The sequence below is a fragment of the Melanerpes formicivorus genome, unplaced genomic scaffold, assembly GCF_026170545.1.
Source record: "Melanerpes formicivorus ecotype bairdi unplaced genomic scaffold, bMelFor1.0.p_v2 SCAF_7, whole genome shotgun sequence".
Lineage (NCBI taxonomy): Eukaryota > Metazoa > Chordata > Aves > Piciformes > Picidae > Melanerpes > Melanerpes formicivorus.
In genome coordinates this window covers 26834687-26853684 of record NW_027142359.1, presented here as the reverse complement: position 1 = coordinate 26853684, position 18998 = coordinate 26834687, and the positions used below count along the sequence as shown (strand labels likewise).

General features: G+C 49.9%; 1 protein-coding gene across 6 annotated transcripts in view; it reads right to left on the bottom strand.

The window, feature by feature from the left end:
- Positions 1-1044: 1044 nt before the first annotated feature.
- ST3GAL3 (ST3 beta-galactoside alpha-2,3-sialyltransferase 3) overlaps positions 1045-18998 on the bottom strand; it is a 233839-nt gene continuing 215885 nt past the window's right edge. For all 6 annotated transcript variants that reach the window (XM_068141553.1, XM_068141551.1, XM_068141557.1 and 3 more), the window contains 2 exons: positions 17851-17997; positions 1045-5345 (listed from right to left, as the gene is read on the bottom strand). In XM_068141553.1, coding sequence (XP_067997654.1) covers positions 5256-5345; positions 17851-17997 — 237 coding nt within the window. In that variant the 3' untranslated portion in view covers positions 1045-5255. The remainder of the gene's footprint in view (positions 5346-17850; positions 17998-18998) is intronic.

The following is an 18998-nucleotide window of genomic DNA, read 5'->3' as shown; positions in this document are numbered from 1 at the left end:
GCTATTCTTGTGTGAGGTCACAGCTGGGTGTGACAAAACACCTATGGGAGAGAGCTGTGACACAGGTGGACCAACCAGTGGTATTGTCCCCATCAGCAGTGATGTGGCTCCTTTGGGGACACCTGCCCCAGAAAGTATGTCCTTTTCTCTGCTGAGCTGAACCTCCCACACACTGTCCCTCTGTGCCCCAGTCTCAGGCTCTGCACTCTACCCTTTTACAGCTCCCCCAAGACCAGGACATAGGCCAGCCCTGGGGCTGGCCCAGCCTGATGACAGTGGTGGCTCTACTCTTGAAGGGTTGGGAACAGAAGATGGCAGGACACAGGGCTTTGAGCAGCTCCAGCATCTCCTTTCTGGGATCAATTTGGAACTTGCAGCCATACACCAGGGAAGGCTGGACAGCTGCCTCTGTGGTGTCCTACCCGTGCTGGCAGGAAGCCATCCCTTTGCATTAAGGAGCTGGAAGGTCTGGCAGATCACTCACCTGCCTGGTTCCCCCAGGCAATGGGGCTGTACCAGGACTTGTCCTGTAGCTCTGGAAATCTCACAGCACTGCCAGTTTGCTGCAGGGGTTATATTCCTCCTGTGGGGACCTGGCAGGTGTCAGAGTTGGCTTTCTAAACTGCTTCCTTCCTGGATGCTGTGGTGAGAAGGTCACTTGGCTGGACACCTGCTGTTGTCAAGGCTGTATCTAGACCAATTACTGCTGTGACCCTTGTTGGGAAGCTACCACTGTCAAGGAGTCCCTGAGAGAGTAGGCAGAGTTTTAGGCAGCCTGTCCCAAGCAGAACAGCCCTCTGCCCCCTGACATGACATGCACCCAACTCAGAAGTCCCTTTCCCACTGGCCAGGAGGAGCACAGCATTCTCTCTGTCGCCACTGCCAGGCCAGTGACCTCAGCTATTTGCAGCTCCTGGCTTCTGCTGCCAGGTTACTGTGCTGGAGGAGTCAGCAGTGAAACCAGGCTGGGGACAGCCCAAGCAGGGGAATCCCTCTGCCTCCCTTTAAAAAGACCAAATGCAGCAGAAGAATGAGGCCAGCCAAGATTGTTTGATAGCTTTATTGCTTCTGTGATATGACTGAACTGATGTGACATAAGCTGGCTTGGAGGAGCCTGCAAGACTCTTACCCTCCCTGCCTAGAGGGGAAATTAAAAAAAATCTCTCAGAAACAAAACCTAACCTAAAAAACTCATTGAGTTCTTGCATCTCAGCTTGGTACAGTACCAGCGAGTACGCCGACCTCTGGGGAGTCCCCATGCAGGCTGTGTGAGGAGCGGGTGCCTGGAGGGTCTGGGTAGTGGCCTGGGTCACTCACACCAAAGGACACGCCTCTAATACTGCACACGATGTGCACCTCTACTGACAGCACACACAGACCTGGTGCCAGTGGAGCTCAGCATGGCAGCTGCCTCCCTGCCAGGCAGTCTGGAAGCCCTTGTCTGTCACTGGTGCTGCCCATACCCAGCCTGCCAGCCTCTGTTTGACACAGACAGAGAATCCTGTCCTGACATCTTCACACTCTCCCAGCAGTGCCCACAATGAGCAGTAAAGCAGCAGGGACTCCCTGTGGCTTCCTCCCCCAGGAAAAGGAGATGCTGAAAGCCCAGAGATGCTGGGTTAAGGGATGCTGGGCTGCAGAAGATCCTGCTGCTGCCTCATGCTCTCTGGCTGTGGTGCCTCCATTTGGTGTGTGTGGGCCTGAAGCCACAGCATTGCCTAATGGGGTGAGCTAGTGGAGGAGCCAAATGCCAGGCTGGTGGGCACTGGGGAGGGCTGTATGCCACAAATGCATGAGCAGCCTGTGCTCACAGTGGTCAGCAGAGCAGCAGCTCCCTGGCAGCCCCTCTCCCCCAGAGCAGCACATACTGGTTGGCCTGCAGCTCCCCAGACCTGCTCTCTGCACCTGCTGGCACAAAACCCCACTGAGGGAACTGGCTCCCTGACCTCCCTGCACTCTAGGCAGGTTCCCTGCCACCTGAGTGGCCTTTCTGCACAGCAGTGTGTCAGAGGCACCAGGCAACCCGGCTCTATATTTAGGCTGTGGAGAATTCCTCTGGGCTCTCCCTTCCAAGCTGAAAAGGTGAGTCACTGTCAGGGAGAGGCCAAGACTCACATCCGTCCCACTGACCCTGCTCTGACCCGCGCGCACCGCTCTGAGCTGGCAGGACTGCAGCGTTTGGGAGGGCGGAAGGTGGCTGCAGGTGCACACAGGGAGACAGCCAAGGGAACAGGATCCAGGAGCAAAGCCCAGCACCGTGCTGCTCTCAGGACTGGGGTGTGCTCCCCCACTGCCCAGCTGTGCCGTGGGTGTGCTTGTCCCACCAATGTCAAATGTGACAGTGAGTCTTTAACCCCCAGACAACCTCCCATCCCATTTTCTTCTACTGCAGGTGGTCCTGACCCACCACAGTCACCCTGGAACATGCACTTATATATTCAGCCTGGGCACCTACTCCTGGAGATACTCATCAAGATGGAGCAAAGGGCTTGGAAGCACCTCCCTGGTCTGCAGGGACACCTTCCCTGTCCCTGGCCATGCTGGGGAGTTGGGATGCCAGGGCAAGGGGGGCAAGGGCCATGCTCTCTTCTTGGACCTGGAGCCAGTGAGATGGAAGGTAAAGGTATCCTGTAGCTTTGTAGTGCTCAATAGAACAGACTAAATCAGGCTAATGCCATTACAAGCTTTCATGGGTTTGCCTTCTCTTGGGGATTGGAGAGGAACCCAGCATGGACACCAAAGGCTCTTCTCCCTGAGTCCTCCTCCTGGCTGCAGTTACCAGCTGTTTGGCATCTTGGCTCACTGTAGCATATGGATGTGGTCCATCACCCCATCACTGCTCAAGGGCTCCTACAGCAGCTGATTAAAGACCTAGTTCAAGAACCATGGTGGAGGGTGGGTGCCTATCCCTTCCCAAGCCACAGCCTCAAACAGGTGCGGCCTAGGCACCCCTGCTGCCACCATGGCAGAGACTCCATGGACAATGGTCCCAGGTCCAAGCTGATATATGTGAACTGCAAAGAAAGCTGTGGGAATCTAGTACCTTGGGGTCCCTGGGCAGGAAAAACAAATTGGGGGAGAATATTCAAATAAATATTTGCCACAGCATATACTCAAAAACCTGCTGGGAACTCCATCTCTCCATGCCAGAAACCTCACAGAGCATCCCAGAGGAAAGCATGTAGTGGCTGGAGCAGGGACCACCTGCAGGAGAAGGAACATGGGAAAGAGGAAGGGGGAGGGAGAGCCTCCAAGTATGTCTTTGTGGCCTGGAAGAAGCAAGATCTTTGAGCTGTTCCTAGGCAGCTCCATGAAACAAGCAGCAGCCATGACCAGAAGCTGGACAGGACTTGGCTGCAGGTGCACCACTCAGGAGAGGCTCCAAGGGTGCACATCCCATGCTGGTCTGTGAGCAGCACCCAGAACCATGTCATGAGAACTGTCTCTGCCTGCAGCCTGGTCTCAAACTACTCCATATGGTTTGCTCCTCTGCCCCATGCCTGGGTCACTGCCTGCCCCTCTTGTATGTCCCCTCTGGGGTTTAAGACCCAGAGCCACAGCCCCCTAAGAAGTCCATGGGAGCAGAAGCAGCCCAGGGGAACCATGACAGCCCTGCTCTGAGCATCCTTTGCCCATGTCAGGGTCATATTCTCCCCTCAGGTCAGAGCAGGGCTTTGGGTTGCATCATGTGCAGTGCCAGCACCATAAGCCCAGCCAGCATACCTCTGGGAATCCCCCTCCACTCACCCCAGTCCGTCTGGCTGCACACTGGTGCCTCACCACATGGGGACCTGGCTTGCAGTAGTGCCTGTGGGAGCACTCCTGTCTGTTCTAGGTTAGGAGAGACAATTTCTACCTGTAACCATTCCCCAGCACTCCCCTTCTGCCCATGCACTCCAGGTGGATGAGACCACCCTGCTGTCCTCACACTCAGCCACTTTGCTCAGTTTATTCCAGCTCCTCTGAAATATGTATACAAATCAAATGTGCAAATACTGCAACCTGGGACCAAGACAGCAAAGGAAAGGACACGCTCCTGAGAAGAGAAGGAGCAGCAGTGCTGGAGCAGCACAGAAGGAGCTTGGAAATGAAGTGAGCAGGTGCTGAACAGAGGATGAGGATTCCCAGCAGGCCTCCACCTGCGCCAGCAGCAGGCTCCATTGTCACTGAGGTCACAAGTCGCTTACATAGGGAACGTGATTGAGTCTGGAACATAAACCAAACATCTTTGCTGGCCTGCTCTCAAACGGTAAAGTTTCAGATCTTCCTGCAAGATCTGACCTCCTTCCAAAGAATAAATTACTCCTCTTGTCCACAAAACCCAGCATGATGCTGTTCAGAAACAGTGACACCAGCCTGCATGGACTCCACGGGGGCCCTGCACAGCAGGCACAAACCGAGAGGCCTGGAGGCCTTGAGGACACGAGAGGCTGGCTCCTCAGCGCAGGGACAGGCTGGAAGGTGGGGAGGGTCTGCTGCAAGCAGAGAAACCATCGGCTCCTCGCTCCACACTGGGGTCAGGGCAGAGGCAGAGCAGGGAAATGGCTATGGAAAACACAGCCTAATAAACGGCTGCTGCTGCTGCCTCTATGCAGGAAGCAAGGAAAAGTGCAGAAAAACAAACCCATGCTCATCTCCATCCAGAAGCTCCAAGTGGAGAGCTAAGGAAAGCCACTGTTCTGCTTTCGAATCGTAGCAGCACTAACAACACCGAAGGTTGGGACGGATTTGTTTTCCTGGGGAAAGGTCTGAGGCCAGTGACAATGCACATGGAGTGTGGAGAGGCTGGGCTTTTGGCAGGGCTGTGCACAAGCAGACTCGGCCTTGCACCTTGGTGTCTCGAGTGGGACTCCAGCAGAGGCTCTTTTAAAAAACACTACTTTGTACATTCAGGCGTTGCTGCCTCGGAGCAGCGGCACCCTCCCATTTGGCACATATTGTTTTATTCACAAACTCTTCTTCTCTCTCCTGAGTCTTTCCTGCTTAATTCAGGACACAAAAGATCCATCTGTGATGGAGAGTTCAAGAACTGACCCTTCAGCCCCTTGTCCACCTCCTGCCACTTCCAGGACTGGAGGCGGCAGATCCTGCAACCCTTGCACAGGCTGGCAATGCGAGAGGGTCTTCCCAGAGCACCTGGGCGTATCTCTGTGTCTTCAGTGAGGTGGAATTCTTGCAGGGGGCTGCCAGTGCCTGCTCCCAGAGCTGCAGTGTGTGTCTTCATCTCCTCCCTTAGAGGCAGTGGCTGCAGCCACTCAAATCCCACTGGTCAGGTCAGTGATGACTCGAGCTTTCACCAGCTTCCGCAGGAACTCCTTCTCCCGCTGGATGTTGTGCGTCCAGGACTGGAAGGAAATGGGAGAGACAGGAGGTCAGCAGCTATCCTGGCCATGTATGCTCCCATCCCCTATGTTGCAGGAGACTCTGGCTGGGGCAGGGTAGTGGCTTTGGCCAGGGAGACAGACCCCACTGCAGACCAGAAGAGCCCTTGCAGACCAAAGGCCTTCTCTTACCTAGTGCCGATACAGCCAGCAGGGTTGGATCTGGGTACCTGAGTTATGAGGTCTCCCCGTGGGCTGGCTGATTTTTTTTTGTCATGCTAAGATCTGGGCAACCCAGGTGTCTTGGGTCCAGCTGCACAGCATTAACAGTGATGGACACTGGGGAACAGAGCTGGCAGAGAACATGGTGGCAGGACATGTTGTACCCACATACCTGCCAAGGGAGGTCTCTGGGGGGTGCATAAAGGTGTATGCAGATGAAAAGCCCCAAGACCAGCCCCATCTGGGCTGGCTCTTGCCTTTGCTTGCACCATCAGGACCAAATCACATGCTAAATATTACAGTAATAGAATAGAATAGAATAGAATAGAATAGAATAGAATAGAATAGAATAGAATAGAATAGAATAGAATAGAATAGAATAGACCAGGCTGAAAAAGACCTTTTGAGATCATCAAGTCCAACCTATCACCCAACACCATCTAATCAACTAAACCATGGTACCAAGCACCCCATCCATTCCCTTCATAAACATCTCCAGTGATGGTGACTCCACCACATCCCTGGGCAGCCCATTCCAATGGCAAATCACTCTTTCTGTGAAGAACTTCCTAACATCCAGCCTAAACCTCCCCTGGTGCAGCTTGAGACTGTGTCCTCTTGTTCTGGTGCTGGTTGCCTGGGAGGAGAGCGCAACCCCCACCTGGCTACAACATCCCTTCAGGTAGTTGTAGACAGCAATGTGAAGGGTGAAATGCTCACATCTCCCAGCTAGGCATTTCAGAGCAATGATTGCTATAGCTGGTGTCAGCCCATCCAGAAGTGTTCCCTGCAGCAGGCTTTAGCCATGATCACAGTATCTGGCATCACCCCCCTGTGCTGGTATTATTAAAGCACTTAATGAAAGCAGGTTTGTCCCTCTGAGGAGACCAAGGCAGAGCAGGGAAAAGCAACTGTTCCCAAAATTTACTAACAGGAGAAGAATCCCAGTAAATGACTCCAGCACAGTGCTTGGGTCAGCAGATAATTTGAACTCTAAATATGACCTGGATCATGATAAAATCACTCTACAGGAACCTCTCTAAAATGGCCTTGACCAACAAAGTGCCAGCCCAAAGAGCCTTCTGAGAGCACTTTGTCAGAGGTATCTAAACCCAGTTTAGCCACTGAAAAGCCATGAACACCTGCCTGCAAAGCACTGTTGTGTCTATCACACACAACGTGCATGTGTTCTTCCTGGTACCTGTCCAGGACAAACAGCTCTCAGTCATGACTGCTGTGTGGCAGTGACAGCCCTGGTCATGGTGTCAAGAGGTCCAATGGACAGCAGGTCCCTCTCTAGGTCTCCAGCACATTTTGGAAGTACCTCTCTTAACTGCCACTGTGCATTTACAAGCCAATCCATTCCCCTCCATGCACAGGAATGACAACAGTTGAAGCTGCTAAGGAAAGTTCAGGCAGGTCTTGTCTTGTAACCTGGGTTCAAAAGAAGTCTTTGACTTTCTCTGATTCCAATGACACTGTTCCCTGAGTGCTGCAAAGGGTGCACCAGCACTGGGAACAAGAGCCACGTGGTAAACTGTGCAGCTGCTCTTAAAATGCAGAAGACCCCATCTCTAAACTGAGAAGGTGGTGCCCAGAAGCAGCTCAGCATTTGGCCTCTGCTAGCACAAAAGCAGAAACTGAAAACTGGCACTGGAAGAGAGCTGGCTTGTAAAAGGAAAAAAGTGTGAATTTCAGAATGCAGCAGTGGGAGTGATGGTGGTGCTGAACAGAGGGATTTGGGAGAGCAGGGCCTTGGAGTCAAGAGAGCCAGGACCCTGCAACGTGCTGGAAACAGTCCCACATGAGGCATATCAGCTGGGGAGTCCCAGGTTTGGTCTCCAGCATGCAGCAGCATCTCTTTTGACAACATAGCCCCTTGGTAGGAATGCAGGGCAGTGGCAAAGGCAGCTGAGCATGCAGGTGTGTTCCTGCCAGCAAGCACCCAGCAGCCATCTGCTGGCACTGAGGCCACGCTGGAACACCAGGTCTCACTGCATTCACTTACATCTGGCTGGGCTTGTTGTTCAAAGCCTATTTGGAGCATTAAGGACCCTGATGTGCCTGATGCATCGTAGCACAAGCTGATCCTTCATTATGGCCTCAACAAACAGTATGAGAAGCCAATTGGTTTCACTCAGGACAGCTTACTCACATCCCTTAGTACAGACGGTAACTGAGGAAACAGCCACTTCTAGGCAAACTCAGCATCACCTCAGGCCACAGGCAAGTGCCTTACTGAGGAAGAGGAAACCTGCTTTGTGAAAGGCACAAGTGGAGCAGGAATTTAAGTATAGGAGGGGGACAATAAAATTTTGGGTGATAGAATTGCACTCTCTTGCATTATGACCAGATCTGGTTCCAGCACTGACTGCAAGGCTGCTGGCAAGACCTATAAACCCCTGGCTGTTCAGCATCCAGGCTGCTCTGCACATGGGGCACTGCCACAAACCCCACTTTCCAAGCAGAAAGCCACATGTAAGAGAGTTCAACTTCCTATTTGATCCATGTATCTTAGTGGTGTCTGTGGCAGGACTCTCAAACATTTTGTGGTTGGATGTAAGGCCGCAGAGGAAGAGAATTCCCTGGTGAGGATGGGCTTTCATCCCTCCCCAAGAGCACTGGCAGGGTGCTCCGTGTGGTGCTGCTCCCTCCATGCCCGGCAGCAAGGCAAGCAGGAGGGATGAGGCATGTCTTCAACACCAGCTCCAATTACTGATTACAGGAGACTCACCCCACTGACAGACAGAACTAATCAGGTGAAGGATGCTACATTCCAGCACCAGCCACAGCACTGGGAAGAAGAGCTGAAGCAGATTTCTCCAAACTGTCAGAGAAAGGTTGGCACTTCAATCCCACAGGGGAAAGTCAATAAAATAAACCCAAGCCCCCACCAAGTTTTAGGGTGTATGCACCCTAATTTGCACTGTATAGCACAGCCTGGGTGGCACACATTGCTAAGAGGGCCGGGTAGGCAGGGCTCTGTGAACTGGTTGCAGTGTTTCATGAAAGGCCAGGCATTTGAAGGCTCAGGTTTGCCTTGGGGCCAGGACCACATTATGGCTGTTGCAGTGGGAAGCTGTCTTTTGGCATCCCTCTCTGGGTAAGCCAAGGTGCTCTGTGTAATCAAGTTGTCCTGGAACTCTCTCAGCTGGCGCAGGTCTTGAGCTGCAGCAGGATGATAAGAGGCAACGCTCTGGCCACTTGGGTCCCCATGGACAGGGTTGTGCTGTCAGAGAGCTCATGCTGACACTTTTAATCAGGGGACTGTGAGCAGGATCCATGCCTGGAGGGTGATTACATGAAGCAGCTGCAATGCTGGTGGTTTATTCCTGCCACTACTGCAAAGAAGCCTTTTCCTGCCCTTGGATGCTGTGCTGGCAAGATGCTCCTTGTCCCTTCTCTTTGACCCTCTTTTCCCGTGCATACCGAGCCATTACTGCCTCATTTCCTCTTCCTGTATGTGGAACTGTTCACGTTCACATAACTCCTGCCCAAAGTCTTGAAGCTACACCTTAGCATCACAAGTAGAAAACTCCAGCTCTTCTCTTGCAAATTAGCACGTCCAGACAGTGACAGAACAACTCGGAACATTCACTGCCACCTCCACCTTCTTGTCCCTGCACACCATCACCACCACTGCTCCTGCAATCTGGCAGACTGGCTCTGCCCTCTCCTCCTTCCACTACTCTCATCAAGCAAGTGTCTGATACAGCTTCCACTTATGCAAGCAAGCGGGCTGCTTGTTTGAGCCCATGGCTGGAGTAATGAACTTCTGGGAGTTCCAACAGGAGTGTCCCAAGAGGCTCCAGAGCCCTTCTTGTTCTTTGGCGGATCAGGCTGAGTTTTCTTTGCTTTGTACCTCACTCTGACTGGAGTATGTTTGCTCCTTTCAGCAGAGAAAGAAGCAGCAGGAGAGTTGCTCTGCAAGCACATGCACTGTTCTGGCTGTGCATCCCAGTGAAGCGGCAGTGGGTCTGATCATTTGGTCACAGTTATTAGATCAAAATCTATCACTGGTTAAAGCCACCTTTCAGGGTTATGCAAATGTAGCAGCCCCAAGCCACCTGTCCTTTTTTTCTTGTCAGTTCCATGAGGAAGCACAAAACATCCTCTGTCCCTTCAAAAGAAGCCAAGTAGAATATTTTAAGACTAAGTAAACGTTTCTGGGAACAGCCAAGGAGGAAGGTAAGCTCCCCATCTGTAACCAGTTATAATCAGGGAATGCCTCAGCTCCAGGGCACATTAGTCTTACCAAGTATATTCCAGTATTTTGAAATACAGGAAGATTAAATCAGAGAGAGTGAAGTCAATGAGGAATGCATTCAAGAAAACCAGCAAGTTGTAAAGCAGAAAGTTTCTCAGGTCTGTTAAATTCTCCTTTGCAAGTCAGCAGCATTTCCTCCTGACAACCTGCACAGAAACCCCAGCAGTGGCAACAAGTGCTGCTTCACTGGTAACAGCCAGTTTCCAGTCTCCACCAGTGCTAGTTTATCTCTGTCTTTAACTTTCACTGCCTTGTACCTAGAACTGGTTAGTTTTCCACATTCTGCCTTGCCCATTCCCTTGCTGTGGTCTCAGCATGGTTACCAGGCACCCTAGGCGTTTAACAGTCACTCCTGAGCTGCAGTTTCACCTCCCATGACACCAGCGTCCTGACTCGTTCAGGACCTGTCGTCCCCTCCTCAGTCCACCCACTGGGACACAGAGCACCACAGGCTGCCCAGTGCCACCAGCACCCCTCATGAGTCAAAAAAGGCAGGGCTGGGCACCCTCATTTTTTAATGTTTAGGAGATGCAGTCACAGCTTCTTTATACCTAGCCCTTCTTATACCAACTTGAAATTCCAAACAGCTGTTTGTGCTCCTGCTTATTCTTAACACATACAGAGAGAGCAAATGTGTCTCTTCTCAGCTTTCATTTTCCCAGGCCGTGTCTTCCTTCTGCCAAACAGGCTCTTCATTTCCCCAATGGAACCTGGGAAGATTCCCACAAGTGTAGTAGCTCCTTGTGTTCCTGTTTACTCCAACTTTACTTCTTGTGAGCCAGAAAAAGGCTCACCACTGCCTCATGAAGAGGCAATTGTTTCTCTCTACAAGAAGTCCTTTCCTCTAAACTTCAGAGTTGTATTTGCTTTTTATCCCCCCCCCCTTTCTTTTTCCCTTCACAGTAACAGCTGGCATCCTTAATTATCTTGTGACTTATTTGTACCTACCTAAGCACTTCCCTTGTCTGCCATTACCAAATAATGTTATACCTCAACTAGCCACACCAGTCGAAATTTCTGGTATTAGAATATTAGAATAAACCAAACCAGGTTGGAAGAGACCTTCAAGATCATCGTGTCCAACCCATCAACCAATCCAACCCACCCAAACAGCTAACCCATGGCACCAAGTACCCCATCAAGTCTCCTCCTAAACACCTCCAATGATGGTGACAAACCAAACCAGGTTGGAAGAGACCTTCAAGATCATCGTGTCCAACCCAAATATTTTGCCCCAAACATATTGCCCCAAACAGCATGACCTCCCATTCATGCTCTTAGGTTTCATGCCACCCATTTTACTCCTCTTCTCACATGGTCTTCCTGGATGGTATTTTGATCCTCCCTTGCACTGACCACACCTGGTTTTGTCTCATCGTAAATTCCACTTGCACACCATTGCCTTCTGTGCCAAAAATCATTAAAGCAAACACTAAACATGACCTCCCGTGGGGGAACTCCCAGCTGCCCATTCAGTGTTGCTCTTTGTGTTCTCCATTAAAGAGACAATTCACATACAGGTGCTGCCCCAAACCGTGGCTTCTGAAGCCTAACTAATAACATCTCACACAGCACAGTACCCCGTGCTTAACTCAGCTTCTGACAGGCTGAGGTGCTACACTTCCTCTGTTCCCAGAATGATTTCTTTCTTTAATCAAACAAAGACATTAAATTAAGTTTTTGTAACCTGCCTTTGGTAAACCCATGTCGTGTTTGCTTTCAGGATTTCATTATTCTTTCATTTAAACTCTGCTCTGAAGTTCTGAACGGTACCTTTGAGGTCAGATGAAGAGGTCTGAATGTGACAAGGATTACTTTCTTTGATTCACTCCCAGCCCCACCCCCAGAAAAAAAAAGGGGGGGGGGGGGGGGAAAGAGGAAGCAAAATCTGAGTTACAACATCTTTTCTGTTGCTTTTCCATTTAATTTAACCATAAAGGCACCTGACCAAAGGCCATTTCCTAAAATGTCCCCCTGTAAGGTCTTCATGCCTGCTAAAAACAGCTCTGGAAGACCATCAGCTCTTCTTGTTCCCTCATACAATAAGAGAAAGCTGTGCTAACTGTTGCATCTGGGAACGTCTAAACTCAGACTGGCTCCTACTGTATGTCTATGACTGTGCAGTTAGTGGTGGCACCTACCACCCCTGTTGAGCTCTGTGTGTCCAATCCTGGGGTCAGCAGCTGGGCTCTAGCATGCCCCTGTAGACCTGCTACTGTCTTTCCCTACAGAGTTCTTGTCCAAATCCTAATTCCACTTTTGTTCCATTTTTGCCTTACCTTCCTTGCCATTATTAGTGCAGGGTGGTAGCCCAGGAGCGTTGCCATACTCCTGTGCTACCAAACAAGGCAATACCTGTGCTCTGCTTGTGGCTGCTATTCCATCAATCTTTTCCACATTTCTGTTCTATGGACACAGAGTCCTCATGCACAGGAACAGCATGTGAGACCTTCATTCAGCCAAAGCGCTGTCACACAGGTGGCTTTTAAACAAAGAGAAAAACGTATAAACCTCATCAGTCATCACTGCTGGCCCCAAGAAAAAGCACTGCCCTTTCAGAGGTCCCCCTGCCCCAGCCCCTAACCTTCCCCTCCAAAGCTGACCTCCATTTCAGTCTGCACCATTCCTTGTATTCCAATTGCAATTCATCAGCCGGGCTCGAATAGCTGTGTTTTCAGTCTATAAATCACCAGGCTAGACATCTGCCCAGCTTTCAAAGGAGTTTTGTTCTTCTTGTTGGCTACCACAAACTTTAAGGTACTTGGAGAGCCGAAGCAACCCAATCACCCCCCTCCCAAGCAACTTGTGTTGATTTAAAATGCAAAGTATGGCTTCACAGAGAGCGCCTGGATGATGATAAAGCACTATTGTTTGTGCCCTTATGGATTGAGACTCCAAACTTGATGCTTGTGGATTATTCTGAGAGGTAGTTGCTTGATGGGGAGAGACAGTGACAAAGCTGCGTGTCGCTGTGTGCTGCAGGCCACCTCCCCTGGCCCTTGTGACAACCCTTGCACACACTGAATAAGAAGTGTTACAAGATGGTGTCCTCCAGCATCCCACAGGGAAGCGGAGCCAATGATCAGAAAGAAGCCATCAAAGGCAGTCACACCACCTCCCCCTCGGGTCAGGCAGTGAGTCACCGAAGTGCCAGGCACAGCTGTATCAAAGGAGCTGACACCTCCAGCAACATCGGCGCTGGCGCTTGATCTGCTTCTGCAGCGAAAAGTCAGCAGCTCTGCCGTGCAACACAAACGCTGCAGATGGGCTCTGGATAGATAAGGGCAGACTTTCACCATGCACTCTCTTAAGTGCATGAGGCAGTCTGCAGCCAGCTGCTGAGAAGACAGCTTGGGGTGTTCCCTGTGCAGGGTTCAAGGCAACTTCTTGTTTGCATTCTCGCTCCTGTGTGAAATGACTGAAGCTCACCTGTGGATCACCAGGCTGAGGAAGGCTGTGGGGCAGAGCACATGGAGCAGGGATGCCGGGAGCCAGTCTTGTGCTTCGTTCCCATGGTTTAGCACAGCCTCCTGGTCTCTCAGTTTCATCAACTCCAACATTTTTACTATTCTAAACACTGTCACTTTCCCATCTGAAATAACTTCTGCCTGTTTTGCCATTAGCAGTGAAGGTCTACTACAATCCTTATTGGCAGGTCCATTTTTTTCCTGAAAAAGCCTTCATGCTCTTTTAAATTTATTCTTGCTTTCCTCACATCCATTCCACATTTCCTTTGCTATGTTCTCAGTGGATCTGACACTTCTACATTAATAGAAGACAGTGGCCTGTGATAAAAAGGCAGTTTTACAGAGTGCTTGTGGAAGAAGCATTACAGGACCTGAGCAAGAAATGGAACTACAATAAACCATATCCACAGTCAGTTCTGATGGACTCATTGCCATGAAAACACAAACAAGTGAGCAGACACCTTGGCAAGGACTCAGTCATTTTCTACACAGCATTCATGGAAGCAGCCAAGGGTCACAAGTTGTTGAAAAGTTACTTGGAATGGGGAACGTAGAAGGGAGATGACACACTTGGACGTTCTGCATTTTGCAAGTTAAAAGAAAGAGACAGAATCAAAGTTGGAAAATCACCTGGGAGAGTTTACACAACAGCACTGGGTCTGTTGGGCAGTGGTGTCCCAGTAACAGACCAGAAATAGCAGGCTGTCTTCATACCACCCAGGAAACCTCTGCTGAAGCCATGATGGGGAGAAGATGAGAGAAGGTGCTGGGCAGAGGAGCTGGGATGGAGGGACAGTTTTGCACTGCAAGCATTGATCTTTCCCCTCACAGCCTGAAACTGAAAGCACCACATTAGCTTCCAGCTTTCTGAAGCACACAGAAGAACAGAAAAGCTGTGGGCTTCTCCACCCAGCCTGCCTCAATGTACCCTATCTGGAGTACACTGAGCTACCCAGGACAGGGGGTAAGGAAGCCATCCAGGACTAAACTGGAGAAATTGACTCTCACAAGCATTTACAATCACAGAAGAACCCCTAAGTGTTTGGGCCCTACTACTGACCAGAGTCCCAAGACCATACAGTTCCCTTTGGTAACACTAATGAAGCTCCAGAGCATATGCCTCCTTGCAGAGCCTTTTCCTCAGGAGCAGGAAATGCCTGCCTGTCCCTCAGGAGTCAGAGATGCTGGAAGATGCAGGGGAGCCAGCTGCCTTCAGTAGTAGCAATAGCTGCACAATCTTGGACCTCGAGGGCTACCCTTGTGGGGAAAGCAAAGATTAAGCAAAAGTATACACTTGAGGCTGCCTGTTTCTCCTCTTGGAAATTGAGCTGCCTGTCCCACAGAGCAACAGGAAAAATCACATTCATTTCCAGAGAGATTTTATCACCTCAGTCTTGGCATGGGAGAGGCATCTCCGCCCAGCTGTGAGCAAGCGGACGCATTTTGCTGGCTTTTTTTATATAATCAGAACAAATTCCTCAGAGATGACTCACAGGGTTTCAAGGGTGTCCAGAGAGATGTCAAGCAGGCCTCAAGTGTAACTCAGTGACACACCTTGCTGTGAAGCCTCCCGCTTGCCAGCTGGCCCGTTCCCTCTGCGGACGCCAGGTAAGGGCTTTGATGGATGTGCTTGATGGACGTTCCTAGGGAGGCTCCCAGGAGCCACGCACGCATGTTGCACCTCCACACTCAGGACGCTGCTGGTGTTTACATTTCCTTTGTAAAGACAGTGATGGTTTCAGGGTGGAGCTGGAGTGCTTCCCTGCAGCTGCTCTCCAGGCTTAAACACTGAAGATTTTGGGTCATTCAGGCTAGAGGAGCCCAGCAGACAGGGAAAAGATTTGCTTTAGTGGCTCCTTTAGAGGTTGAAATGTAGAAGACTAGGAAGGCCTAGGCTCAGACACAATACCAGAGGTCCAAAGAAACACTGAGGAAAATACTGTGGATGCTCTTGGGTCTTTGAGTGTCACAACAGATGGAACAGACTAATTCTAGTGGAGCTTGGCTCTGGGTCAGTCTTATTTCACAAATGCTGAGGGCAAGGTTTGGCAGAAGGTACCAATGCAGGCCAGCCTCCCAATTAGCAAACCACATGGAGGTTACTCTTCAAGCAGGATGTGCAGGGTACTTCCAGTCTAGAATGGGGAAAATCTCCATTTGTCTGTTCTTTGGGGGTAACTGCAGAAGACACAAACCACCTATTATGCCCTTCAGCTTTCAACTTCACCCTCAGGTGACTAACAATTACCAGCTACCATTAATATTAAATGGGAGAGAAAGAAATGCAATCCTCTTGCTGCTCTTCACATTCCACAATATCACAAACAATTTGTCATATTGGGAGGGGCAGAGGCAGGAGAAGCATTAATTATTGATACTTGGGAACAGATGGCTTTTCTTGTACCAGGGCAGTGAAATATAAGAGGAGCCTGTGGGCAAGGATGTGAGGATTAGATGGGTAGACACATATCAGATAACCAGCCTTCAAATGGAACAGGAACCTTCCTCCTAGAACCAGCTCTGCTGGCCTGCAGAGCTCTCAGCAACAGCCCTGGCTGCAGAAACAAATCCACTGACATCTGAATTAGTGAGGCTTCACCAGAGCCTTTCAACGCTCCCTCACCTCTGTACAGAACATCCTGGACATGGTGACTGATATGTTCCAGACAGCAGCAGCCTGACACACTGGGCACCAATTGGTCTCTAGGAGACCCTACTGCTTGTGTTTCACGTGTTCATCCTCATGTAATGTCTTGTGCCATGCAAAGTTTATTCCTGGGACCACGTATGGTGTCCAAGAGTGACCATCCCCTTGTCTTCCACTGGCTTCTGCATCCCACTGAGGGTGCTGTCCTCCAGAAGCAAAGATCCAAGCAATCAGGACTAGCAACTTCAACCAGACTCTGTCATCCAAGTCATTTTGCTGACTTTTCCCATTGATCCATGAAAGGCTCAAGAGCAGAAGACACCTCAGAGACAAAAGCTTTTCCTCAAGCTGTCATGAACAGCCTCTGTACCCTCTGCTGGAGCCAGGCATCTGCATCCATTTTCACAAGCTGTGTCTGTTCTGGAAGACTAAGGAACCAGCAGTGCTGACTCAGACCTGGCCAGGGGCCTGTCTCAGGCAATGGTTATAAGTAGATGCCCTTGGAGGACTCAGAACTGTGCAAGACAACACTACCACAAAATTATATTCCTCAGTTGTCTTCTGCTCAGGGATTTCACAAGCCAGACACCACCTCTGTACATAGTGACTCAATTCACTTTTCCTCTCTGGACATAATCCTTAAATCCTGCACACGTGCACTCACTTTCCCATTCAGGACTCATTAAATCCACAGTTATCCATGGAACAAGGCAGACTTTCTTGCTGCCTCCACAGGCCCAGAAGGTACCTTAGAATCACAATGTCCAGTCCTTTGAAAGACTGGGGACCTCCTCACAGTGGTCTTTATCAAACTCTGTTCTCTTGGCCTGTGCTGAGAGGTTGTTCCAAAGCCTCATTACTCTGATAATTAGACATGCTCTTCTCATTACACAAGCTGAGTAATCACTGATTACTAACTCCTCTCAGTCTGCCTAAGGTCATGCAGCCTGCAGCCTGTGAGAGTTTTAGGACACATACCATCTTCTGATTTGGAAAAACACACCTTCCAGCTTCCCTCCTGGTCTGGATCAATGGCAAAATGCGTGAGGTGAACGAATGCCAAGTGCCAGGAGACAGCTACTGTCCACAAACACTTTTCACAGTGTGGAGTACAATGGAGAAAGTTTTCCTTCCTAGGAGCTAGCAAAGAGCTGGAGGCAATCTTAGAAAGTCTTGGGCCACATCTGTGCTGGGAAAGATTGAGCTCTACCAAAACCAAGTAGCAAACCTTCCCACTATAGAAGCTTTGACCAGTGTCTACATTTGGTCTAGTTTGGTACAGGAAATGGACAGACCCAAAAGAACATCTTTATACTACTTCATTATACCAACATGAGGGCTTTTGTTCCTCCCAAAATGCTGTTCATCTCACTGTGATGGTACCAGAGAATGTTTCTAACGTGGAACTGGCTGTAAGAGCAGTCTCCACTGAGCTGTGATGTGTTTACACTAGCTAACTGCTGCTGAACAGTCAGCCTAGAGCTAACATGCACGGGCTAATCTCACCTCCCCCACATTTCACAGGGGCTGAGGAGGGGATCATCCAGCAAAAGCAGCCTATGGATCAGAATGAAATACAATGGGAAAAAAAAAGCAGGAGGAGGCTACATCTTTTCAGGCTCAACGTGGAATTGCTCCCTTTGACCCTACCCGAGTTAACATTTATGTGGATCCTTTCCCTGCCCCTCGAAGAAGGACTCACATTATGTGCACATTCCAGCAGAATTTTCCCATCAGAAATAACCATTTTTAACACACATTGCACTTGGGAGAATGTCTAGAATTTTACAGGCAAATGCATGGGTGGAGCTGTGTTTTGACCCATACAGGAAAGATGTAAGTTGACATCACCATCCCAGTCAGGCACTTGGAGTCAGGGCAGTCGTCAGGCTTGGGATGAAGATGTGCTTGGCAGGAGCTCCCTACCTCTTTGATGGCAGACATCTTGATGTTCTCATAGTAGTGCAGCGGTGCGTTGGGTGAACTCATGTCATAGCCGAACCCTGCTACGGCCACCTCATCGCAGTTGTGGAGCGCCATGGTTATTGCTACGCTTCCCAAGGTGGGGATGTTCTGAGAGGAGAGAAAGCAGGAATGGAAACATTAGCAGGTTGCCATTTCTATAATCAAAGATTTGCTCTTATAGTCTCTGCATAAAGGGGCACTGCTGCTAAGAATCAGAAAATGGGGAATGGGGTGTTTGGCTCTATCTGCCCAATGCCAGCTTGTGTGGTCAATAGCCTCCCAACTTGTAAAGAAAATTGTTGGTTAACCAACTTCCTGCAAAGCATCTAGCACAAAAGCAGCAGCTCATGTTTGAAACTTCATGATAAGCATCTCCAGGACAGTTGCAGGGCAGAGGTTAATGCAAATGGTCAGAGTGCCACAAATTTGCTATCCTGAAAATGGGACAACAGACAAGATGGGAGTATGAATAGAACAGAATGGAATGGAATGGAATGGAATGGGATGGAATGGAATGGAATGGAATGGAATGGAATGGAATGGAATAAACCAGGTTGGAAAAGACCTTTGACATCATCAAGTCCAACCTATCACCCAACACTATCTAATCAACTAAACCATGGCACTAAGTGCCTCACCCAGTCTCTTCTTAAACACCTCCAGTGATGGTCACTCCACCACCTCCCTGGGCAGCCCATTCCAATCACCAATCACTCCTTCTGTGAAGAACCTCTTCCTAACATCCAGTCTAAACCTCCCCTGGTGCAGCTTGAGACTGTGTCCTCTTGTTGTGTTGGTGGTTGCCTGGGAGAAGAGACCAACCCCCACCTGGCTAATTACAGTGGACATATTAGTTTTCTGATATTAAAACAGACTAGATGCTGGATTGTAATTCTTGGCACATTATTGGCTTCCAGCTAGCCTAAGGAGGAATACTTATCCCAAAAGGGCTACCACGCAGGAGCAGAAGTGAGATACAGCACAAACTATTTTATTGATGGCTAAAGCAGTTTAAAACAGCTCTGGGCAATGGAAGGAAGATCAGTTAGGCACAGTTGACAGTGTGTGCTGAGACCCCTTCCTGTGCTAAGTGGCACTCCCACAGGCAA